This window comes from Populus trichocarpa, chromosome 4 (assembly GCF_000002775.5).
Source record: "Populus trichocarpa isolate Nisqually-1 chromosome 4, P.trichocarpa_v4.1, whole genome shotgun sequence".
Classification (NCBI taxonomy): Eukaryota; Viridiplantae; Streptophyta; class Magnoliopsida; order Malpighiales; family Salicaceae; genus Populus; species Populus trichocarpa.
Window position 1 is genome coordinate 3,973,822 of NC_037288.2, and position 26,093 is coordinate 3,999,914.

General features: G+C 31.5%; 3 protein-coding genes across 3 annotated transcripts; all 3 read left to right on the plus strand.

Annotated features, from left to right (window-relative positions):
* The first annotated feature begins 823 nt into the window (after nucleotides 1-823).
* On the plus strand, nucleotides 824-4,712 carry LOC7476371 (receptor-like protein kinase HSL1). Its single transcript, XM_002305740.4, has 2 exons — nucleotides 824-3,675; nucleotides 4,047-4,712. The coding sequence occupies exons 1-2, from the start codon at nucleotides 1,089-1,091 to the stop codon at nucleotides 4,436-4,438; spliced, it is 2,979 nt and encodes a 992-aa protein (XP_002305776.1). The 5' UTR covers nucleotides 824-1,088; the 3' UTR covers nucleotides 4,439-4,712.
* Nucleotides 4,713-8,894: 4,182 nt separating this feature from the next.
* LOC7476370 (serine/threonine-protein kinase-like protein ACR4) lies at nucleotides 8,895-10,500 on the plus strand. Its single transcript, XM_002305739.4, has one exon. It carries the CDS (start codon nucleotides 9,160-9,162, stop codon nucleotides 10,168-10,170), a length of 1,011 nt encoding a protein of 336 aa, XP_002305775.3. The 5' UTR covers nucleotides 8,895-9,159; the 3' UTR covers nucleotides 10,171-10,500.
* Nucleotides 10,501-20,165: 9,665 nt separating this feature from the next.
* LOC18097491 (NAC domain-containing protein 73) lies at nucleotides 20,166-23,215 on the plus strand. Its single transcript, XM_024598533.2, has 4 exons — nucleotides 20,166-20,326; nucleotides 20,589-20,820; nucleotides 20,940-21,132; nucleotides 22,174-23,215. Exons 2-4 carry the CDS (start codon nucleotides 20,668-20,670, stop codon nucleotides 22,767-22,769), a joined length of 942 nt encoding a protein of 313 aa, XP_024454301.1. The 5' UTR covers nucleotides 20,166-20,326; nucleotides 20,589-20,667; the 3' UTR covers nucleotides 22,770-23,215.
* The last annotated feature ends 2,878 nt before the right edge of the window (nucleotides 23,216-26,093 follow it).

A 26,093-nucleotide genomic window follows, 5' to 3' on the forward strand; every position in this document is an offset into this window, starting at 1 on the left:
ACATCCTTTGCCAAATTTCACAGCCACATGATGAAGAATGGGAGACCAATAATGAAATCAGCCATCCTTGCCGCCTCCCTTGTCTCTTTGATTTTAGTAATTTTTGATCTTTGATAGTAAATTTACTAGCTCTGTGATTTAGTTGGGGCTGTCCTTAATCCCGTACACCACCATTTTAAGTACAAACACTTCCTTACCTTTTTTTTTTCTTTTTGTTTATTTCAAAATTAGTTTGTTTATTATTTCAAATTAAGTGTTTATATATATATATATATATATATATATATATATATAACTTTAATAACGTATTCTTAACATCGACTTGAAATATTTTAAAAAAATTAATTAGTTTTGTGAATGTTTATTCTAAGATCTTAACCTAACAAAGAAAGCAAGCTTCATTTAACTCTTAGACCAACACTGTTTGTTTGTGGGTGTTTTTTAATTAATCTTAAATTAAGTAAAAATAATTTTAAAAAATAAAAAAATATATTTCTCAATGAAAGAATACTTTTTTAAAAAATACCCGTTACAGTATCAATACACTGTAAATTTTAAACCATAAAATGTGGTCTTTTTCTTTCACCAAACTTCAACGACCTCACCTCAGAAATTTAACCTAACCAAGTAATTGTTCGTTGGGACAATTGCAGCTATTTGAATTGACGAGATTAAAGCATTTGTTGTTTCTCCAAAAAGAAAAAAAAAAGCCTTAAACTGGAAGCATAGATTTGACTTGGATGAACTTAGTGTTTTGGAACAAAATCATTTGAAACGAATGATTCACATTCAAAAACTCATGCAAAATTTGTCCTGGAAAGGCCATCATTCACAGTCATGCAATGTCTTAACAACACACAACAACACACTAGAGCACTACAGCAGCTCACCACGATATAGCCCACTCTCGTGCTATTGCTCCCTTTCACAGAAAAAACACTCTCAAATCCTCTCTCTATCGTCCTCTCCTTTTCAAGGTTGATCCCCCTCTTATATCTCACACCAGAACGCACTCCCAGCTCCTCAACTCCTCCCTTTCTAGAATCCCACAACCACCACTGCCACCGCCACCTCAAGGAGCAAGCACCATGCTTCTTTTCCTTCTCCTTTCCTTCGTCTTCTTTCCCTCCCCTTCCCTTTCTCTAAACCAAGAAGGCCTTTACCTCCAACAAATCAAGCTCTCTCTTTCAGACCCAGACTCAGCTCTCTCTTCATGGTCAGGCCGAGACACCACCCCTTGCTCATGGTTCGGCATCCAATGTGACCCGACAACAAACTCTGTGACTTCCATAGACTTATCCAACACCAACATAGCTGGTCCTTTCCCTTCCCTCCTTTGCCGTCTCCAAAACCTTACTTTCCTTTCCGTCTTCAACAACTACATCAACGCCACTCTCCCTTCAGATATCTCCACGTGTCGGAATCTCCAACACCTTGATCTTTCTCAAAATCTACTTACGGGTACCCTCCCCCACACCTTAGCTGACCTCCCTAACCTCAGATACCTTGACCTTACCGGAAACAACTTCTCAGGAGACATTCCCGATACTTTCGCTCGTTTTCAAAAACTCGAGGTCATTTCTCTCGTTTATAATCTCTTCGACGGTATAATACCACCTTTTTTAGGCAACATTAGCACCCTCAAAGTGCTCAATTTGTCGTACAACCCGTTCACACCGGGTCGGATCCCTCCCGAATTGGGTAACTTGACAAACCTGGAGATTTTGTGGCTCACTGCGTGTAATTTAATTGGCGAAATCCCTGACTCACTGTCTCGACTCAAGAAACTCACCGATTTAGACCTTGCATTCAACAGCCTTGTCGGTTCCATCCCAAGCTCACTCACTGAGCTGACCAGCATAGTCCAAATCGAACTCTACAACAACTCGTTGACTGGTGAGTTGCCTCGGGGGATGGGGAAGCTTACTGATTTAAAGCGACTCGACGCGTCAATGAACCAGTTGACCGGGTCGATTCCAGACGAGCTGTGTCGTTTACCGTTAGAGAGTCTCAATCTCTACGAGAATGGCTTTACAGGGAGTTTGCCTCCAAGCATAGCTGACTCACCGAACTTATACGAACTCAGGCTGTTTCGAAACGGACTCACTGGAGAGTTGCCTCAAAATCTTGGCAAAAATTCGGCATTGATATGGCTAGACGTGTCCAACAACCACTTTTCCGGTCAAATCCCGGCAAGTTTATGTGAAAATGGCGAGTTAGAGGAGATTTTGATGATATATAACTCGTTTTCAGGTCAAATACCGGAAAGTTTGAGTCAATGCTGGAGTCTGACCCGGGTCCGGCTGGGCTATAACCGGTTATCCGGGGAAGTGCCAACTGGGCTTTGGGGGTTGCCTCATGTTTCGTTGTTTGATCTTGTTAATAATTCATTATCGGGTCCGATTTCGAAAACAATTGCAGGTGCTGCAAATTTGTCTATGTTGATTATTGACAGGAATAACTTTGATGGGAACTTACCGGAGGAAATCGGGTTTTTGGCTAATCTCTCTGAGTTTTCGGGTAGTGAAAATAGGTTTAGTGGATCGTTGCCTGGGAGTATAGTGAATTTGAAAGAGCTAGGAAGTTTGGATCTTCATGGGAATGCCCTATCGGGTGAGCTACCAGATGGGGTTAATTCATGGAAGAAAATGAATGAGCTAAACTTGGCTAATAATGCTCTTTCTGGGAAGATTCCGGATGGAATTGGAGGAATGTCTGTGCTTAATTATCTTGATTTGTCGAATAATAGGTTTTCGGGGAAAATTCCAATCGGTTTGCAGAATCTGAAATTAAATCAGCTTAATTTATCAAATAATCGGTTGTCAGGAGAGATTCCACCCTTATTTGCAAAGGAGATGTACAAGAGTAGTTTTATTGGGAATCCTGGTTTGTGTGGTGATATTGAGGGATTGTGTGATGGGAGGGGTGGTGGGAGAGGTAGAGGTTACGCTTGGTTGATGAGGTCTATTTTCGTACTAGCTGTGTTGGTTCTGATTGTTGGTGTGGTTTGGTTTTATTTCAAGTACAGAAATTTCAAGAAAGCAAGAGCTGTTGAGAAGTCAAAATGGACGTTGATCTCGTTTCATAAACTGGGTTTTAGTGAGTATGAGATCTTGGATTGTCTTGATGAGGATAATGTTATAGGGAGTGGATTGTCGGGGAAAGTTTACAAGGTTGTGCTTAGCAACGGCGAGGCTGTCGCAGTGAAGAAGATCTGGGGAGGAGTGAAAAAGCAGAGCGATGATGTTGATGTTGAGAAAGGTCAGGCGATTCAAGATGATGGTTTTGATGCAGAGGTTGCTACTTTGGGTAAGATTAGGCACAAGAACATTGTTAAGCTATGGTGTTGCTGTACCAATAAAGACTACAAGCTTTTGGTGTATGAATACATGCCTAATGGTAGCTTGGGTGACTTGTTGCATAGTAGCAAGGGAGGTTTGTTGGATTGGCCAACAAGGTACAAGATTGTTGTTGATGCAGCTGAGGGACTTTCTTATTTGCATCATGATTGTGTTCCTCCCATTGTTCATAGAGATGTGAAGTCCAACAATATATTACTGGATGGTGATTTTGGAGCTCGGGTAGCTGATTTTGGTGTAGCCAAGGTGGTTGATTCAACCGGAAAGCCTAAATCCATGTCAGTCATTGCAGGGTCCTGTGGTTACATTGCTCCAGGTTAGTGATTAAAACCTTCTTCCTAACTGGTTATGGAACTTCAGATTTGATGTGTTTGAAAATGATCTGTACTGAAATTCCATTCTTTTAATCAAGTCCCTTATAGCCTGCACTGGTTTTCTTGTGTTTATAGTACAGCAATAATTATATGGATGTTTTTTAGGATTTGATTGCCAATTCATAAAGACTGGTATTCTCTTAATTTATAAGCTCTCGGATAAACTTTAGTTGGAAAGTTAGATCAGCATTTTGGGATATTTTCTCATATCAATCACTTTTGTAGCTCCTGACAAATATATTAATGGCCTGCCATCCAATTCCAACAACTTCTACTAAATTGGAACTAACTTCTTTTGATACACTTGATGCAGAGTATGCATACACCCTTCGAGTGAACGAGAAGAGTGACATCTACAGCTTTGGTGTGGTTATTCTCGAGTTGGTAACTGGCAAACGCCCTGTTGATCCAGAGTACGGAGAAAAGGACTTAGTCAAGTGGGTATGCACCACTTTAGATCAGAAAGGAGTGGACCATGTTATTGACCCAAAACTTGATTCTTGTTTCAAGGAAGAGATATGCAAAGTCCTCAACATCGGCATCCTCTGCACCAGTCCCCTTCCCATTAACCGCCCATCGATGAGGAGGGTGGTAAAAATGCTGCAAGAAATTGGGGCAGAGAATCTGTCCAAGATTGCTAAAAAGGATGGCAAGTTGACGCCTTATTACTATGAAGATACCTCAGATCATGGGAGTGTAGCTTGAGTAAACAGTCAAAAGTTTTGCTGCCAACATGGATATGGAAGGAGCACATAATTATAAGCTCCAGTTTTCTTGTTTGTTGGGCTAAATTCCCAGTTTTTACCTCCACTTTGGTGTTCTCCTTGCTAAAGGAGGAGGAAAGATAGTTGGAAGGTTAATTTATGGAGAGAAGGAGAAAGGTAAAAGAAAAGTGTTGTTAAGGTAACCAAGGGTGTTGGTAATGGTATTGTACACTGTAAAGAGTCATTAAATGCAATGAAAATCCCCTTCTACCAAATTCGATTGACTGCCTTCATTAATGTTCATTTGTTTATTGTGATGCCTCCTAACACTGTTTATCATTTTTTGATTTCTCTCTCATTTTGTAAATTCTACTTCTTTTATGTTACCATGGAAAAACTGCGAAATCTTCATCTCTGCCCTGAAAGGTTAAATGCTAGGACCCCGATTTTGGATCTGTAACTTCATTACTGGTTTCTGCCTACAGCTAACGGATACCCATAGAGAGGGGTGGGCTATAAAGCATATAATGTAGCTGGCAGACAGGGTTGGTCCTTCATGGGCCCTTCCTATTTAAGAGAGGGGCTCTGGCTAGCTCCTTTTGGAGCTGTGTTCGCTGGACCCTGTTGAGTACTTCCTATCATCTTCTCGGAAAATGACGCCCGACACCGCAGATAATTGTGGAGTGGCCTTAAAACTGCTGAAGGGTGTTGTGGTTATAAATTTCCAAGGAGTTGAAACATATCCAGGACTCTGAAAGGAAGCAATATTTGAAAGCATACAGAGACACTCTCCAAAGATCATTCACAATCCACCGACACTAGAATGTAACAGTATTCCTTGAAAATATACCCGCATCTGCATTTGAAAGGAGGCGCTGGTTCATCAAGTGAAAACGATTGCTGTGGCTTGTGATGAATTTGATGGGAGATTTTTTATCTGACCTTCAGAAGCAACCTTTGTTTTCTCAAGAAAAAATGACATTTAATCATCATTGATCCTCACCAAGATATATATATATATTCGAATCAGCTCGCACTTACACAGTAACCCACGCTGAGTCCTTAGACGGCAAACCCCACTCTCCGAAAGGGAGTTGCCAACAACTGATATGCTAGCTTGTGTGAGCTTAAATGATGATATCATTCATTGATAGGCCTCATATCAAATTCAAGCAAAGAGTGCGGCCCAGAGATTAATCAACACTGGCTTTGTTGATGACCTTCAATTCATGTTTAGGTTATCAAATGTATGGCAAGTCAATGTGGTGTTTTGCATTGCGGGTTAACTATTTTAATTTTTTTTTTATTATTATTTTGATGTGTTGATATCAAAAATAAAATTTAAAAAATAAAAAATATTATAATATATTTATAACTATTTCCAAACCAAAAAAACTAACTAGACATTTAGCATTTTGAATATCATGTTAGAATTGGATATGTTCCTGTACAGGCCCGTGAAATATTTCTTTAATTGCCAAGTAAGCTGTGGGAATAGTCAATTTTCTGAACTACATATTTTATATAATATTGTTAGATGAATTTTATGATAATAAAATGAGACTCAAACATTAAATTGGTGCATAAATGAGCATTAAGTCTCCATTACAACAATAAAACAAGATGAGTTTTATAATATTCTTACAATCACATTAATATTTTTTTTTTTAAAAAAATCCCTTCTCCCATTAACTCCATGCATTTAGAAGTACCAAAATTAAATCTCCATTATGAAATATGTACGTAATTTACTTATAGGCTTATAAATTAAAATAAGTAAAAGTGCAAAATCATATCGAATTAATAAATAATTCAACTTAAAATATATAATTTTAATTTGTTAACTTAGATACTAAAAATCTTGCAAAAACTTTCTTCTTCTTCTTCTTTATGAATAAAAATCTTACAATAACGTTATAGTCATGACAAATCAAATAGCATGTACAACAATACATTAATTTTATTTTTTTTAGTTTAACGTGGGTGTCCGGGTCAGGTTGCGCGCACCTCGACTAATCCCACGAGCCCTAAAGTTAACGACCATATAAGCCTCCAGTGGCCATCATATGAGTAATCACAAGACTCGAACCTGACAACAATACATTAATTAGTTCATTGTCAAATGCTTCATTCCAAACACAACATAAAATAACAAGCAAAGCAAAATGGTAGCATAGCACACACAGAGAGAGCCAAACAGACCCTGAAATGGCAATGGATGAACCAGTGTCGCACACTTGCTGCCTCTCCTGTCTACCATCAATTTGCAATGTCTTCAGAAATCTCGGGTCATCGCCGGTGAGGTTTGATCCGCCCACAATGTAGTTGCTCTCTTGTGCTGCAGAAGTCTATCCCACAACTGCTATTATCAAATTTTTTTTTTGTGTGAAGAGAATAAAAGACGATACTTACGATTTTATGATCTGTATTTTAAGGTACTTGAACTATGTATGAAAAAAAAAATTCTTATGATTTTACGATTTGTTTTTACAATCCGAGTTTATTTTGTATTTTTCATGCCGTGTCAAAAATATGTTTTTAACAATTTAACTTATATTATCAAATATAATTTTTTTTGTGTCAAGGGAATAAAAGACGATACTCTTGACCATGAAACCTAGGAAAGTAGATTTTGTACTCCATTCCTGGTTTTTTGCCACAGAAGAAAATGATGACGAGCGACTAACATAAATCATATAACATCCTGAGTTTTGAACTTTAGCCCAAGTCATTGTGGACTACTTACGCCTGAAAACTCGAGCCCATCTTCCCTTTTGACCCAAAAAACAACAAGAAGCTCTACATCACATTCAACTAGAAATTTTAGAAATAGTTAGATACTTCCCTCACGATACACGATACACGATACGTTCCGGGTTTGGATAAATTTTTTTTGAACATGCGAAAAACAAATTTAAGTATTTTTAATATTTTTTAATAAAAAAACTTTTTAACTATGTAAATGCTGACTTGATTTGATAAATTTGATAGGTATAAAAATAATCTAAATAATCAAATTTATAAAAATTAAAAAATATATATTTTTAAAAAATATATTAAAACGATAATAAAACTTATAATATAATGGTGAGAATGTATCTCATTGACCATTACACCTTCCTTTTAAAGTTTTTTCTCATCTAATTTAAATCATTAAATTATACTCTAAAAAGGATTGTCATGTTTAATTTTTCTTATTAAGAATGTCATTAATCGATATTCCATATCTAAATTTTTTTTATCATACTTTTCTAATTAAGATATTTAATTTTTAATTCTAGTCTTTGATATTGTGATAAAAATTATTTTTTAAAATGCTTTTTACTTGGATTTATATAAAATAATATATATTTTTTATTTTTAAAATTTTATTTTTAATATCAGCACATTAAAAAAATCTAAAAAATTAAAAATTAATTTAAAATAATGTTTTAACTAAATAGTCCTCACACTCAATAAAAATCTTATAATCATGTATGTATTTTTTTTAAACCATCCTTCCCGGGATCATAATTTTTCAAGGTATCGTTAATGGTGATGAATTGATGATCATGATCATGTAAAAATGATGTTCTGTTTTTTCCATTGAGTGAGGAAAATATGATTATTTTAAGGTATGGAAATAGGGTTTTTTTTTAATTTTTTTAAAGGAATGTCAAGGTTATTTTTTCCATATAAAAATTTAACTGCAGGATAAAAAAAAGATATAAATTATGCTTTTTAATTACACATTGATTTTTAAACCATTTTTAAATTTAAATCCAACAAAAATTGAAGGTATTAAATGCGAGTAGATCATAATGCTTAATGAACACTGTTTTGAAGAAAAATGGGGGTCTTAATGTTTTGAGCACACAGTCATTATGGAACAAATAAAAGTTGAAAGCTGTACAATTATCAATTTAATAAAAAAGGACTAATAAACAGTGAGATTAAAAACTTGACAAATCATGTTTGGGTTAATTTAATTTTTTTAATCTCCTGAAATATGTAAGGTCTATCAATTTCTACCCAAAAACTTATTCTCTATTAATTCTTTTCCTAGCATTTTATCCATTTAATGAGTTAAAATGAAAATTAACTAGTTCATAGATGTAATTGATGAAGAAAAGTTTTTTTTTTTAAAAAAAAAAATTGATATAATTTATATATCTTTAAAAGTAAAATAAATTTAACCCATCATTTTATGAATATGAAATAATCTCATGATATTATTTAAAATTGTAGTAATGATTATTTTTTAAAATATTTTTTGATTAAAAATACATCAAAATAATATTTTTTTAAAAAATTATTTTAACATCAACACTTCAAAATAATCTAAAAAAATAAATTAAAATAATAAAATAATTTTTTTAAAAAACACTATTTAAACACATAAACAAACCTACTCTACTCTGTATTACTTTTTATATATATATAATTTGTGAAGTGCATGAGAAGAAGGCAGTCAACCGTGAACCAACGCAACTAAACTAATGGGATAGATATCCAACTTTCTTACCAAAACAACTCAATTTTCAAAGCACACACAAATTAGATAGATACTTCCCTTTCTCTCAGTTTTCACTTTCTAAATTTGCCCTCACAAACATGCATTAATTCAATCCCCATATACAAAATGATGATTTCTTCACGCAGCAGTTAATTTGTACAAACCTTCTTTGCCTCTATAGAGATCATAGTAATTATCAATCAAAACCATAGTCTAGATCACAAAATATGAAACCCAGCCAGGAAATTGCTTATTATTTTATGTTGTCTCTTCTTGCAGCATTTGTTGTTATTCTTTGTTTAGTCCTCATATTTTTTTGTAGAAAGAAACCTGTAGAATCGGAAGAAAGCCTTCCAGCTGCCAGGATTTCTGCACAGTGGTATCCATCAACAGATATCGACGCTGCCACAGACGGGTTTAATCATCGGAGAATTATTGGTACCGGTCGTTTAGGTACTGTGTATGCAGCTGTATTACCAAGTGATCAGAAGCCAGTTGCTGTTAAGAGAATACACCCTTCCCTTGTTCTGAGCAATGCTTGTTTTGGGTTCTCTTCAATGGTCAAAACACTCTCTATGGCTCAGCATCCTAACGTAGTCCCTATATTAGGATTTTCACAGGCTCCTGGCGAGAGAATCATCGTGATGGAATTTGTTAGTGCGGTGAGTTTGAATTATTATTTGCATGAAAACTCTGATGGGGCGTCATCAGTATTGGATTGGAGCTGGCGTTTAAGGATCGCGGCCGGGGCGGCTAGAGGACTCGAATACTTGCATGGAGGGATGGCACCAAACATTGTTCATGGATGTTTTAAGGCATCAAATGTTTTATTAGATGACAAGTTGTGTGCTAGAGTTAGTGATTATGGGTTATCTTCTTTGGTAGCAAATGAAAAGAGGGGACTTGTGGGGTATGTGGATGATGAGTTTTGGAGTAATGGAAGGGGAGAAGCTTGCAAGGAAAGTGATGTTTATGGGTTTGGTGTGGTTTTGTTGGAGCTTTTGACTGGAAGAAGAGCTGAGGAAGGGTTACTTGTTAGATGGGCATTGCCTTTGATTAAAGAAATGAGGCTTAGTGAGCTATTGGATCTTAGACTTGCGAAGCCTTCTGATACGAGGGCAATTATTAGATTGGCTAAGGTTGCCTCAGCTTGTGTTAACAATTCTAGGAAGAGCAGGCCTACCATGTTTCAAGTAGCTACAATTTTAAGTAACTTGGAGATTGAGGGATGTGTTTGATTTCTAGCTTCTACAAAGTGAACAAAATTCTTACTTGGAACAGAAGAAGAAAATGTCAAATTTTGATGTGGCACCAATTATGACTTTTGACTCTTTTTTTGTCACATGAAATCAAGTATCCAATATAATTCTATATTTATTATATAAAAACTGAAGTGCTGAATGCATAATTCAAATTGGACGACTTTGTTACTAAATTTCTCTTTCAATATTAACCAAGTTCGAAACCAAGTTCGGAAGAAATGTATGTTATGATGTTTCTCTTTTGATATTGTTGATTTTTTAGGTTAAACTATTTATGAGAATTAAGTGTGGCCCAATAATTTAAAAGAGTTATGAAACAGTTGTAATTGTTTTACATAGTTATTAAAGAAAGTATTTGTTTTTTAAAAATTTATATATAAAAGTATAACCCATGTTAAAAAAAATCTTTTTTTCTTCTGTTTTTTAAATTAAATTTAATAAAATTTAAAAAGATATTCGTAAAGTGAAATATCTCTTTGATTCTAGTAATTGAAAGAGCACTGAAACAATTAATTTAGAAAAAAATAATTTCAAATTAATAAGTTTTATTTATATCTACCAATATTAACCAAGTTTGAACAACTTGAGAGATTTTTTTTTATATGTATAAAATTGATTGGTAAATTGGAACAAAAGCAACCTGCCTACCCTAATGTGCCAACTAATACGGTCTAGAAAAGTTTGCTTTCTCTAGGAGATTGTGACAAGGGCCAACTGAATTAGAAACTTGGAACTGTGGGGATGTTTAACTTGGATTATAAGAACTCAAATTCTTCAAGTGGGACTCAGACATATCTAGTGGGAGACCGTTGAGGAGGAAGGTGGGCCGGTGACGTTGAGTATAGGGCGGTATGGTGGGCCGGTGACGTTGAGTATAGGGCGGTGAGTTTCATTAATTTGTTAATTTCCGTGTTGAATGGAGATCTTTTTGAAGGGGATTTGTTTCTTCCTTCTATTTCTTCTTCTTCTTCTTTTATCTAATCATTTCCTTCATTTGTTCAATAAAAATACTAGTTTATTTTCCGGTGCAGGTTTTACAAAAACAATTCTGAAACATAAAATAATAATATTTAGACCATAAAAAACTTTTCAGTATTTTCTTTAAATTATTATAATAATTCAAATTTGAAAACTCTCAATCCGACTTTTTACTTAGCTCACGTTAAAAAGTCTGTTTGGTATTGTGGTAGTTTTTGTGGTTATGGTTTGAAAAAAATTATTTTTATAAAAAATACTTATAGTTGAGGTTGATTTAGTATTTATGTATATTTCATTAAAACTGTAGTTGAAATTGATGTTGAACAAAAAGTAGTTTAATGTGTTTGGTTAAGAATGCTTTTCAAATTGAGGTTATAAATTAATTTTTAAAAATATATATTAATATTGATAGTTTTTAATTTAAATATTGTAGATTTAACTATTGCTATTATATCATGAAATAAATAATACTTTATATAAAATACTTTTTATTATTCCATTAAACTATCTACAATTCCATCACGTATGAAATACATCCGACAAGGACTACAGTTTTCTTGGTTTTTTAAGAGCGCAACAACATCAGGTAAAATATAATCAGGAACAAAATTGGGATTGCGATCAAATTCTGCAAATGCTACGTCATCAAGCGATCTCCGTCTAATTTATGTAGTGTCATTGAATAATGTTTAACACTAGTTTTTCGAATAAAACACAATTAAAAATAAAAAATAATTTTTTTATTTTACTGGGTCGGACCCGGTTCAATGCATTTTTAGCTTTTGACCAGACCCGGTTTGGCCGGAACAGTGGAGAATGTCTCCACTATTTACGTGAACAGTGGAGCATGACCACACTGTTCATGTGATTCATCCGCGCAATAAGTAGCAAAGAGCTGCTTTCTTGTGCTTTTGGTAAACCTGCGATACATTCACAGTTTATGGTGGGTTCTACCAAAATAAAATTGTGTTTTTTGCTTAACCAAACAACAATATCTGTGGCTGCGGGTGAACTTCACCCGCAGCCACAATACCAAACGGCCACTTATATTAAACCGCTTGAAAGTTGTCTCAACATGATCTTGTCGGGGAAGCATGTACAAAGAAAGAAAATTAAAGGAAAAAAAGAAATAAGTCAAGTTAGCCTTGTTCAACCCGTCAAATCCATGACCCTAATTATGGATTCCAGTGGATCAAATTAATTTTTATTTTATTTTATTATATGATAAAAAATAAAAAAAAACAAATTTACTATCAATTCAATATTAAATGATAAAATTAATAAAAAAATAAAAAAGACAAAAAATTATTGAATGATAAAACTTGTATACTCTGCACAGCAGGTCTCGAGTTCGAGTCAGGGCGTGCACCTCTTGTAAGAGCCTGGGACAACCGGGGTTTTACTCGCTCATCTGGGCCCACAAAGTGCGCTTTCCGGAGGGTGGGGTTTCCTTGAATCCAAAAAAAAAGATAAAACTTTTATATATATATATATATATATATATATATATAAAGCTCACATTAAAAGATAGAATTAGAAAAAAAATATCAAAAGATCATAAATAAGGATCACAAACCTAAGAGAATTGTTACAGAAAACCCAAATGTGTGGGCCATGACCAAGTTATCTACCTTTAAAAAAAAAAACATATAAAAATATATAAACAATAGGTTGTTTATCTATTGTATATAAAATGAAATCAATTTTGCTCCTAGTACGAATCAAATATGTAATCTTAACTAAATTATATGCGTTAACCAACTAAGTTACCATATGAAGTTATTAACCAAGTGATTAACAAAATAGATTAATCTAATTTACTATTAACAAGAAATAATTAACCCGACCTCATGCTATTTAATTGTTTTTGTTAATTCTTAGCCTAGCTTTGACACATGAACTAAATTAGAAATAAAACATCCATATGCAAATTAAAAAAGTTCATAAATTTTTTCATTATATATCTTAAATTGGACCTTCATAAAGCGTGAGTTTGTTTTCCAGAAAGTGATTTTCAGGAAACTATTTTCCAAACTTTCCTGTGTTTATTTACCATTAGAAAAGTTGGTCAACGAAAAACACTTTCCTGTCAAAGGAAAATTTGGCTTGATTTTCAGGAAAGTATTTTCCTTTTATTTTGGGCAGAAAACACTTTCAAGAAGTTGTGAAAAATTTAAAAATATCATATTATTTGTTGATTATGTCAAATTTGGTCCTCAAACTTTTGATTGCTAGATATTTTGATTGAATCTTTTTTTTTCAAATTCATCCCTTAAAATTTGATTTAATTTGATTTTTATATTAACTTTGGTCCTTATTTTTATGATTGTTATTTACTTTTTTCTTATCATTTTTTAAATTAAATTTTTTTATCTATCAAATTTGGTCCTTATTCTTTTGATTGTTACTTATTTTATTTAAAATAATTTATGAAATTATAATTATAATTATTTTAATTTCATCATCTTTTAATTTTTTTATCTGTTAGATTTGATCTCTATTATTTTGATTATAGTTTATTTTATTTGAGATAATTTATGAAATTAGATTTATTTTCAATTTCATTCTCATTCAACTTTTTAATTTGTAAGATTTGTTCCTTATTATTTTAATAAACTTGAAAAAAAAACATTAATAAGCTATTTTTCAGCTCATTTTCCATAACATAACTAAACACTGGAAAATGTTTTCCAACTTAGTTTTTATTACACTCTCAAACATCGAAAAATACTTTACTTTCCCAGAATTTATTTTTCAAAAAAACCATTTAAAAAAAAAATTTACTTTTCTATAAACAAACAGCATCTAAGAAGAAAACACTTTATTTTGGCTGTCGTTTGGATTGACTTGCTTCTGTAAAATGTATCCGATCATTTTCATATTATTGTGATCCCAATCCGAATTTAATTATTAAATCATGATGGCCATCTTTAAGAAGGAAACAGCCACCATTTTCGATTGGGTGATCATTCACCACCCGTTCGTTGTTGCCATATTTTTACGTTATATAATTATAAAACTGGAAACTTTTTTTTTTTTCCTTTAGAATGTTATACACTGACTCCCTCTATCTTAGCCAACCTGTTTTTTTTTTTTTTTTTTTTTTTTTTTTTTTTTCATATTCCACAATTATTTGATATGGAAAAATGTAAACCGTCTCATGACTAGCAAGTCACAGGGAAGGGGAAGTGGGTCTCACTAAACCGTGGGTTCGCAATCTAGAGGAAAATAAGCCGTGCCGTGGCTATGGGTTTGTCATTTACACTGCCTTACGTTTATTTGACAGTTGGGTTTGGTTAACGAATTTTCAAAAGGTATTTGTTAATTTATATCTACCATTTACTAAAATAAATAAATAGATAAAAACATGTGTTATAAGAGAATAAGATTTTATTGAACTCTAAGATTTTGAGATTTCAAACTTAATTAGAAGAGTAAGGATGATAATTTAATCCGAATATGATGAATATCAACTTGAATAGACCTGAATGGTTGAGTTTTTTTATTTTTTTTACATATAATTACCTTACAGATAAGTAATGAATATAATATGGATATTATACATATTTCAATATTGATACAATATAGTATTTGTGTATAACAGTTATAATCTTATCATTTAATGTATATATATTACTATTTTATTTTTTGTTGAGTAATAAATAATAGTTGTACAATGAATATTTAAAATTCGATGAATATGATATGAATATCAATATATATTTTTTTATCTTATAAGTAAATAGTAGAGTATGAATATAAAGAAACATAATTTATAGATACGTATTGTCATCTCTACAAAATAGCAATGAATAATTTAACAACATATATGAATAAAAGTTTTGTGATGTGTGATTATACCATTTATGATGCTATTCCTTTATACATACTTGTATCCTTTCACTTCAATTGTATCAATAAAATATAAAAATATAAAAATTAATTGTGAGAAAATAATCTTTTTATAAGATACTATATAGGAATAAAACATTTGAATAAAACCTTCTATATATAAAAGAATATATAATGTAAAAATTAAATAAAGATTTTAATCAAGACTCCACAAAATTTTAACATGATTACATTAGCGTTATAGTTTTTAGAAATTGTTTTGTTTTAAAGACTTCACTTTCATTTTTAATAGATATGAGGCAAATATTAAAAATATAAACACAAATACAACTTTTATTTTATATTTTAGCTAAGAAATTCTTTTAAATATTATCAGGGTTTGACGGGATATATCATTTTCTCTAAATGAGTCAAATATAATATAAGAAATAATCATCAAGGGTACCCTATAAAAAATAACAAAAATCCAATTTAAAAAATTATTAGATTTTAGTATAATTTTATAAATTTTATTTTAATTATGTGTGATATACATAAAAATTAAAAATATACTCGCGAATAAAAAGATTCTGGGTTATTTTGTTTAAAGAAGTCTTCTTTTAATATAAGTAGCGATATAAAAAGGAATAACACATATTTTAGGAATTCTTTCTTCTAAAAGAGTAAATGGTAAAACAAAACAATAATAAAGGATCACACCCACATATATAAACAAAGATCTAATTTAATATTTGATAAATTTTTATTATTGGTTTTTATTGACCTATTTTAAAGCACTTTAGAGTTTCACTGCCATAATTTTGCATATTACTGATGGATTATTCCTTTGATTTTAGACACTTACTTTATCGGAAATACTTTTATTGATGGAATTACGAACAACTACTATTTGCTCGGAAATGTATTGTCAATGATTTATATTATGTCAGTTATTCCATCAGTAATATAATCATCGACAGAATTACAGACGGGAAAAACATATAAAAAAATAACAGTTCTGGATCATTCTGTTGGTATTTTCATCGGTGTGTGTAACATATCACTGACAAAAAATATTGTTTGTAATTCTATCGGTGATTTATTTTTATATTACCGATAGAATTAACTCATCGATAAGTACATATTGTAGATGGAATTTCCTGTAATTTTTTTCAAACTCTCTAAGGGATTTCTTCCGTCGATGATTCCGTCTGAAATTATGAGTGACATTTCATGTAATTGTTTATCAACTCTCTGGAAATTTCCGATGGAGTTAGTCCATTGGTAATTTAGTCAATAATTTTTTTAATTTTTAATTTTAAAAATTCTAATAAAAAATCAAATATTTATTACAGATTTAAAAAATTATCAGTTTGAATACAATTAATCAAATATTTTTAACAATTTTAAAAATTCTAACTCCATACACGTTGTTAGAACGAAAACTTGACTCGTCCATCATTTCTACCATGGTTTTGTAAGGAACATATGGTTTTATGTGTTTTGCAACCATTGAATATATATAAGTGTTCCTATTTCTTTCTTGGTTTTCAAGTATCTCTTTTAGCATCCTCATAAGGGCAATACCTTTTTTTTTTTTTTTTTTTAAATCTAACATGGGAAATGGGAAAGAGAGAAAATTTTGGTACGCTTACCAATCTCTCCTTTTTTGAGAGGAAAACTAATGAAATTAATTATAATTTAAATTTCTTTCCTCCCTTATTTTGAACCATACGAACAAATTCTTTTTAAACTAAATTCCCATACGAATTGATATGTCAATAAATATATAAGTGATAAAATATGGATTTCATGAATTTCCATAAAAAAACAAAAAATGTAACCGCCACATTTATTTATATGATGATTTTCTATAATTCTCAATTACGTATTTCATTAATTACAGTGAATCATATTTGGCATTCGACTGCTATATAAAAAATGATTGGCGGACATAATGCAAGTCATTATGGTGTAAAATATTTCTTAGTTAAAAATATATTAAAATAATATTATATATATATATATTCTTTTAAATTTCTGATATTAATACATTAAAATAATTAAAAAATATTAAAACAATTAATTTTTTTTTAAGATTAATATACTTTTTAAAAAACTCTAAAAATAAAAGCTATAGTAATCCCGAACTGTTACTATTCAAACTCGTTTCATTCCATGTATTATGCATTATTTATTTTTGTGTTTTAAAAGCAATTTTAAAAAAATTAATTTTTTTTATTTAAAATTAATATTTTTGGTGTTTTTAGTTCATTTTAATATAATAATATTAAAATTAATTTTAAAAAAATAAAAAAAATATTATTTTAATATATTTTCAAATAAAATATATTTTAAGATATACTTTTAAACCTGTCATGATAAAGCAAACGCATCTCAGATATGCATCTCGGAACCCACATGTGTAAACGCTGAAATAATTAATTAATTAATTTAATTTTGCCGTTCACATATAATTTTCCCATATTCGACGACTTCGCAGAGAAGCTATCGATTATTAATTGACTCGACTCGATAATGATATCTCTAATCATCAACGAATTAATTTATAATATTATTTGTTATCTCTAATCTTTAATTAAGACCAGGAAACCACAATCTCAATTCTTAAATGGATCCAAAGCCTTCATCGTAGGATTTCCACCTGACCGTTACTAAAAAAATAAAAATAAAAAGCTTCCTTTGCAATCTATGGTTCCTTGGAAACAAAATGTAAATGACAGTTGAATATTATCATTAAAAAATCATCTTAATATAAATTTTTAATTGTTAGGTGAAGTTTTTAAAAATGATTTATGTTATTATCTAATATATCCACTCAAGTAAAAATTATTTGAGCTTGAAACTTGCATAGACCTACATTACCTTGTGTTTAATTTTTATCAAATAAATAGGGATAGTGAGATTCGAACTTGAGACCATTTGATTATCAAATCTCTGATACCATGTCAAAAAATCATCTCAGCCTAAAAATTTAAACTTTTGGATTGAGATTAATTTTTGACATCTAAATACTCTCAAAATTTTTTAATTTTAATTAAAAATAATAATTATTTAATTAATAAAACTAATATTATATTCAATGATTATTTCAATCCAAACAATTAAATCATCGAAGAATAATTTACACATAACTTTGTAATAAATATGTCGATACATGCCATTGTACGCGCATGCGAATTTATGATTATTATTTTTTTAATATAATTATTATGGTATTTATGGAGTCTAAAATATTATTTTTAATGAGGTTTAATTTAAGGATTAACCTCCTTCTTTCTATGTTTGTTTTTCTAAATCTCCTCTAAGATTTGAACTTGAGAAGCAAATTTATTTAACATTATTAATATTACAGTTAATATACAATTCTTTCTTAAAATTTTTTAGAATAATTAAATTTTTTGAATTAAAATATATTTTTAAAATATTAATTAAGCTATGATTTTCAAGATATATACGTAGGCACACTTACACGTGTGTAAATATGTATGGGCACACACGAGAAGAGTGATGAAGAAGCCAAAGCATAAGGAGAGGACGGTTAGGGAAGAACCCCTCTGTATGTCATATGTTAATACTTAATAGAGGAAACCAGCCGTGTGTTTTTGGATTTGTTTTAGTTTTAAATTATTTTTTTTCATGTTTTTAAATAGTTTTAATATGTTAATATAAAAAATAAAATTTTTAATTTTTTTAATATATTTTTAAATAAAAATAAATAAAAATATTTTAAAAAATAATATTTAACACGTGTTTAAATTCTCATAAAAATAATAATTGTATAACCCATACGTTAAAGTTAATGCTTAAAAACCTTAACGCATAAGCTTCTGTTGCTTAGCTTCTTTGAGAAGCTCTTCTAACATTTTAGTATTATCCATGACATGATGTCATTGTCGGCTATCACTTCCTGCAAAATAATAATCCTATGCTTTTTTAACTTCAATACGCTCGCCAGCCTGTCACCAATCACATCCTCATTATGTTTAGCTTCCACATGTACGGTTGAAACGACCAGCACCAAGAAAATAAATCAACAGTGTATTTGGCATTAGAAATGTTTTTTAAAAATTTAATTTAATTTTTTTTTTTTTTTAAATTAATATTTTTTTAATTTTTTCAGATCATTTTGATATACTCTGATGTCAAAAATAATTTTTAAAAAATAAAAAAAATATTATTTTAATGTATTTTAAAATAAAAAATACTTTGAAAAACAACCACTACTATACTTCCAAACACACCCTTACTTTATCGGTTCCTAAATTTATAATTATTGAATTCAGTTTGATTTATAAATTTTTTTTATAATTTAGATAAGAATTAAATTTTAATTTAAATCGATGTTAATGATGATTTGATAAAATGACTATTTAATTTAAAAATTTTAATATAAATATTATTTTAAAAAATTAATTAACTTGAGTTAAATTATTATTTTTTTAATCAAACCAAATTAATATTTAAAGTAAATTTAGATGCAACACACAAACCCAAATGGAATGATGAATTCACTTTTTAATTAATTTTTTTTGTTAAATACAGAATAACACATAAGAATGGATCAATTAGTCATCCGTAGGCTGCTATATGCAGGGATAAGAAATTAAAAAATAAAATAATATCTGAAACTTGAAATACAATATATCAAAATACAATTAATTAATTACCTAAAAGATATGAATTAAAACATCAATTCACATATGTGAAGTGTACGTAAAGAAAAGAATTAGTATATATACACACATATACGTACACAAAGTAGGTGTAACACACACACCCACACATGCAAACAGCTAGCTCGCTGTTATTTTCATATTTGTTGGGAAAAATACAGTTCCACAAATTAATTTTTACATAGCTTTAAGCAGACTCTAGGTTGACATTGGAGCTAAAATATCTTTTTTTTTTTTTTTTTTTATTATATCTCTCAAAGAGGTGAAATGTCCTAGAATAAAATGGAATATTCGGTTTGCCCTATTCCCACTCAAAATTAAGACCCCTCTAATTTAGATTAGGTTTGTTACTAATTAACATTCCTAAAAATATTAATTGTTAATACATTAATATTAAATTAATTAACCCTAGTTCTAGACATACCCTAAAAGCAAAGAAGACTGCATTTATTCTTGATACAGACGTATATACAATATCACAGCAAACTTGACGTCCAAGTAACCTTTTGTATTTCAAGAAATTCCAGTCTCTCTCCGCGGTCTCTCTCTCTCTTGGCTTTCTTTTATAGTTGGCCTTTATCAAATTCTCTATCTCTCTCCGTGCAAGAATCGCTAGCTAGTTACAGGTATATGTTTATTCAGTGCACAAAAATAAATCAAAGAAGCAAGAAAAGGTGTAGAAGAATTAAATTCCTTTGCCTAACGTATATAGATCAAGATTCAATAAGTGGGCAATATTCGAGTAACATGCTCAAAAAACGTGCTTTAGTAGAAGACAAATTTTCTTTGCTTTGGCTAACTGTATACTCTATGTAGATCATACTTCCTCTTCTTTTCTTGTTAGTTTTTTTCTTATTTCTTTTTCCTTTTCCTTTTCTTGTTTTTGAGGGGATAAGCAAGCTTGGAAGTGGAGGAGACGAGAGGGAAAATTCCTTTGTGGGATGGGAATAAGATAAAAAATATAGAGATGACATGGTGCAATAATAACTCAGAAGATGAACGAGTCATTCAATTAGTCACAAGTAACCCGAAAGAAGATACTTTTGTCGCTGCAAAAACAGAAGAAATTCGAAGGATAACTTGCCCTTCATGTGGCCATAATTTTGAAATTCAAGATCAGGTATACTATACGCTGTGCTGTGTGGAACTTAGTACTGTTTCCTTCTTGTTGTGATTTTATTTTATCTTTTGTTTTCGTTTTTAATTTATATGTGTGTGTGTGTGTGTGTGTGTGTGTAGGGTGGTATAATTCATGATTTGCCGGGACTACCAGCGGGAGTGAAGTTTGATCCGACGGACCAAGAAATACTTGAACATTTAGAAGCAAAGGTGTTATCAGATAGGCGTAAACTTCATCCTCTAATTGATGAATTTATCCCAACAATAGAGGGGGAGAATGGAATTTGCTACTCTCATCCTGAGAAGCTACCAGGTAAGCGGTACTTGTTTTTCTCCTTTTCCACTCTTTTCCTAGCTTTTGATTTGGGGTTTTCTTAACATGGGACACTTGCTAAGCCGCTATTAGAAGGGTTTAGCAGAAACAAACCTTTGAATAAAGATTACGATGCCTAGAGCTTGTTTACATGATGGTTGATTAGCTTGCTTTCTCAGTTTCATTTAATAAGAAAATTGGTGGGTATGGAAGCAACTCCAAAATTAAGGTGTTTTTTCTCTTGCTAGTAGCTCTTTCTTACTCTAAAGGTCGACACTTTTTTTTTTTGAGGGGCTATAAAGGCTGATTTATATATATAATGGGTTTTGGGTTTTAAACAATGCTTCCATGTTATGTATATCGGAAAGAAAGAAAGAAAGAAACATGTAAAAGCAGCATATGCATGGTTTTTCTTAATTACTTTTCTTACTTGACCAATTCAACTGAGTATTTTACAGTTAAGTAGGCTATAAAAATTAATTTTGTGTTGGTAATTTCCTCTCTAACAGGTCATTTCTTATCATTCCATCATTTGAATCCATCACTTCTAATCAAGCCATTAATAATTAGCATCAACGTATCATTGAGGCTATTTGAGGATTCTATGGAAGCATTTTTTCTACTCAGAACACAAAATGTGACGTATTTCTTACAGTTTGTACGTGTGATCTCTTCCATATCATGTCAAATAAAAATTAGAGGGTGTTTGGGAGTGTGGTTGTGGTTGCTTTTCAAAGTGCTTTTCACTCAGAAAAGTATGCCAACAATATTTTTTTATTTTTTAAAAATCATTTTTGAGATCAGCACATCAAGATGATTTGAAAACATCAAAAACATATTACTTCAAAGCAAAAAAAAAAAAAAAAAAAAATTCAAATTTTTTGAAAAGTGCTTTCCAACAGCAATGCCAAACGCCCTCTTAATGCCAATGATTTGGTTATTCTAGTACCAATTTATCATTTTTATATATGCAAGAAAACTGCTTCACCCATGTAATATTATTTAATGATTTCCTGTCTTCTGGTCGTTCTTATCATGCAGGAGTAAGCAATGATGGCCAAATCCGCCACTTCTTTCATCGACCATCAAAGGCATACACAACCGGAACTAGAAAACGCAGAAAGGTGCACACTGATGACGATGGAAGTGAAACCAGATGGCACAAAACAGGCAAGACCAGGCCAGTTTTTGCTGGCGGGACAGTGAAGGGATTCAAAAAAATTCTGGTGCTTTACACCAATTATGGTAGGCAAAGGAAACCTGAAAAGACAAACTGGGTAATGCACCAATACCATCTTGGAAACAACGAAGAAGAGAAAGATGGAGAGTTAGTGGTTTCAAAAGTTTTCTATCAAACTCAGCCTAGACAATGTAGTTCAAGCATTAAGGATTCAATTGACAATAAATCGACAAATCAAAGTGGTGATCATATTGATAATATTCACCCCCTAGCCAAGAACAGTACAGGCCTCCTTGATCAGTTCTATAATCGAGCTTATATTTCTTATGATCATGGGAATCATAGCAGTGAAATCCCACCTCAATTTCTCCCCAATTTGGTTGTTCAGGGTGACGGGTCTTCCTATATTAGGTTAGCTGCAGAGACAAGCAAAGGAAAGCTTCAGAGAAAGCAGTGATGTGATCAGAAAGAGCATTTGGTAGAGCAGAAATGACAAAGACTCATCCCGAGTGCATGGTTGTTGCTTCTTTTGTGGTGTAACCCTCATATAAATTATTATTATTATTATTAGACGGAGATTTTAGTGAGAAAAAGAAGAAAGGTGAATGGCTTCTTTAGTAAAAAAGATAATGAAGCCAAGTTCTTTGGAAGCTTTGCCGTGATGCTCTTTTACGTAGGTTTGGAGTAGGAAGGTACTGAAGGTGATATTTTTATACCCATGTAAGGGTACTGAGGTTATTGTTTGTAGAAAGTGTAAAGAAAGAGAACTCTATTAGCTTAGGTAGTTTGATATTTAGGGTTTAGCTTGAGCTTCATCGATTATTGTTTACAAATATACTTTCTTCTTTCAGAAGCTTATGCTTGATGTTTATTAAATATAAATTTACTAAAATCTTTTTTGTATACCGTCAAAATCTCAGAATCTCATTTTTTTCACCAAAGATGAAAAAAGGGAAGAAAAGTGGAGAGGTTTGGGAAGGATTTATTCCAGCCACCTTTCTTCTGTTGGTCATTTGTGTTAACATCTGACTCGGTATCTTAGTAGTGCTGTCGCCTATGTTTTCTCCCCTTCTTGGTATGCCATTTTTGGTTCATTTACTGTTAGTAACTATTGCCCACCAGTCATGCATGTAAGTTGTATAGATTCTTCAATGAGCTTGTTAATGGTTCAATTGCATGGAGTTTGGGTAAATCTTATTTCATGGGTCGCTTAATTATCTGTCGGTATATATTGTTGTATAGAAATAGTGTCGGCATATAAAATTGATTCGATGACAGCTGATCCATTTGGACATTAACGTTCTATTGGGTATTACTAAATGTAGCCACAAACAATATTTGGCCAAAGAAATGTAGAATCTGCCTTTTTGACTAGGTGGAAAGTCCCCAAGCTGAAAGACTTGCGCTCACGTAATATTACACTCTTATTAATCTAATGCATGTACCAACAAAAGGATAGATTTTAACACAAAAAAGAAGAGCGGCAAAAGATGTCAAGGAATAATCAATGGTGATTTGAAAATAATACCAACCTGGCTAGCAGAAACTGTCGTGATTGAGGGAGGGCTCTTCTCTCTTTCTAAAATAAGAATTTATCAATACAAAGTCCAAGGCGAGCGCTGTGTCCAAATGCCATTTGACGAGGCAGGAGCCTCCGTCCATATTAGAATGTTCTGGAGAACTATCCTAACCTCCAAGCAGACCAGGTAGATAAAAAAATTTAATGATGAGAGTCATGCAGCCAATCGGAGGGAGGGTTCATAGGAAAGTCAATTGTGAAAGTTGGCATGTCAAATTTTCCCTCTTTTTTCTCTTCTTCGAAGAACCGTAGCGCACCATCATTTACATCGTTCTCAGCTTTGGAGTTTGAAATTTCAAGAAGCCAAAAGGAAATTTGTATAGGGAAGACAATATAATAATTAAAAAAGAGAGGAAAAAGGAGACATTCCATGGAAAAGACACACACACGTCTTATGGGAAACTATACAAGAGTTTCTTTGAAGTTGCCACTAGCGACGGCTTCTCTTTTCACCTTCCCCATTTTCTCCTTGCGATCGGCACTCATGGTCTGTTTTCCCGACCATCAAATATTCAAGACGACTCTATCGAGTTGGCACTATAACAATGAACACCAAGAATTCTAAACTTAGCTAAGAATGCTAATAAATTGCTGCTAATTTTAACCAGGCATCCATTGGGGGCGAACCCCAGTGGATTCTCATCTTAAAAAATAAAACACAACACCCACTACCAGAAAATTAATAAATATAAACGGAAATACCGAGGAAATATTTCCGTCGGTAAATTTTCAAGGGATTTTACCGACGGAAATATTCCCTCGGTATATACTGAGGGAATTATACCGTGGGAATAAAAATTAAAACAAAGCAAAAAAAAAATGATGACGTGTCATTTTTACCAACGGAATTACCGACGGAACATCTTTCGTCGGTAATTCCATTGGTAAAAATGTGAACACTGTTCATCGTGTCAATTACAAAGGGAATCACCGACGGAATTGTCCGTCGGTATTTTCCAGAGAGCTCCAGAACTGTTCACTTTCCAATTGCACTGTTAATTGTTGTTCTTTACGGACAAAATCACCGACGGATTGAAAAGTTGTCGGTGTTATTTGGCGGTTTTCTGAAAAAATTCAATTAATTTAAAATTTTCATTTAAATATTTCAGATGGAATCACCGACGGATTGAAAAATCGTCGGTAATTTTTTTGGCGGTTTCTGTAAACTTTTTACATTTAAATTAAATATTACCGATGAAATTATTGGCGGAATAATTAAAAAATATTAATATTCAATTATCCGTCGGTAACGCGCCCCAATAAAAAGCCTGAATCCTCTTATTTCACAAGAGACAGACCCATTTCTTATTCTTCTTCTTCTTCTTCTTCACTATATGTAAAAAACATCATTAAGGTATGTCTTCTTCTTCACTATATGTTAAAAACATCATTTCTTATCTATTTCTTTCTCTTCTTTTCTCTCACCATCTCCTTCTCTTTTCCTCCATGCTTGAGTATGTCTTCTTATTCTTTCTTCTTTTATCCTCTTAGTTTTTTTTTTAATTAATATGCTTAACGAAATTTTTTTTCTCTCCTTAGCTTCACTTGCAACTACATTAAGGTAAGTTTTTTTTTTTTAATTAATATGCTTAACGAAATTTTTTTTCTCTCCTTAGCTTCACTTGCAACTACATTAAGGTAAGATTTTTCTTTTTTCTTCTTTTTTCATGATTTTTTTCACTATATTTGTTTTTTATTTTATTTTTAATTGTTTTTGTTCTTAATAATTGTATAAATGTTGTTGTGAGATTTTTTTTTCATATGAGATCAATTTTTAGTAGATTTATTTATAGGATTTTTAAATTTTTAGCAATTGCAACTTCATTTTTTTCATATGAATTTTTTTAGTTGAATTTATTTTTTTGTTTTATTTATTTGTTGCAAATTTGTTTGAGTTGATTTTCTTATTCTTTTTTCCAAGAATTTTGAGTATATATTATACAGTGTTAATTTATGTTAATTTAATTATTTTATAATTTTATAAAATGAATTTTTTTAAAAATGTTTTTAAATAATTACCGATGGAATTACCGACGGAAATTCCATCGGTAAATCTGTTGGTAATAAAAAATATTATTACTGAGGGATATACCGACGAAATGAAACAGATAAATTTTTTTTTATTACCAACGGATTTACCGATGGACAAAAAATTACCGACGAAAGATTCACTGACGGAGCATTTTTGTTAGTGATTCCGTC

Coding starts and splice junctions, on each gene's coding strand:
- LOC7476371 (XM_002305740.4), top strand. CDS start 1,089: ATGCTTCTTTTCCTTCTCCTTTCCTTCGTCTTCTTTCCCTCCCCTTCC. Junction 3,676..4,046: donor CTGTGGTTACATTGCTCCAG/GTTAGTGATTAA, acceptor CACTTGATGCAG/AGTATGCATACACCCTTCGA.
- LOC7476370 (XM_002305739.4), top strand. CDS start 9,160: ATGAAACCCAGCCAGGAAATTGCTTATTATTTTATGTTGTCTCTTCTT.
- LOC18097491 (XM_024598533.2), top strand. CDS start 20,668: ATGACATGGTGCAATAATAACTCAGAAGATGAACGAGTCATTCAATTA. Junction 20,821..20,939: donor ATTTTGAAATTCAAGATCAG/GTATACTATACG, acceptor GTGTGTGTGTAG/GGTGGTATAATTCATGATTT. Junction 21,133..22,173: donor TCATCCTGAGAAGCTACCAG/GTAAGCGGTACT, acceptor CTTATCATGCAG/GAGTAAGCAATGATGGCCAA.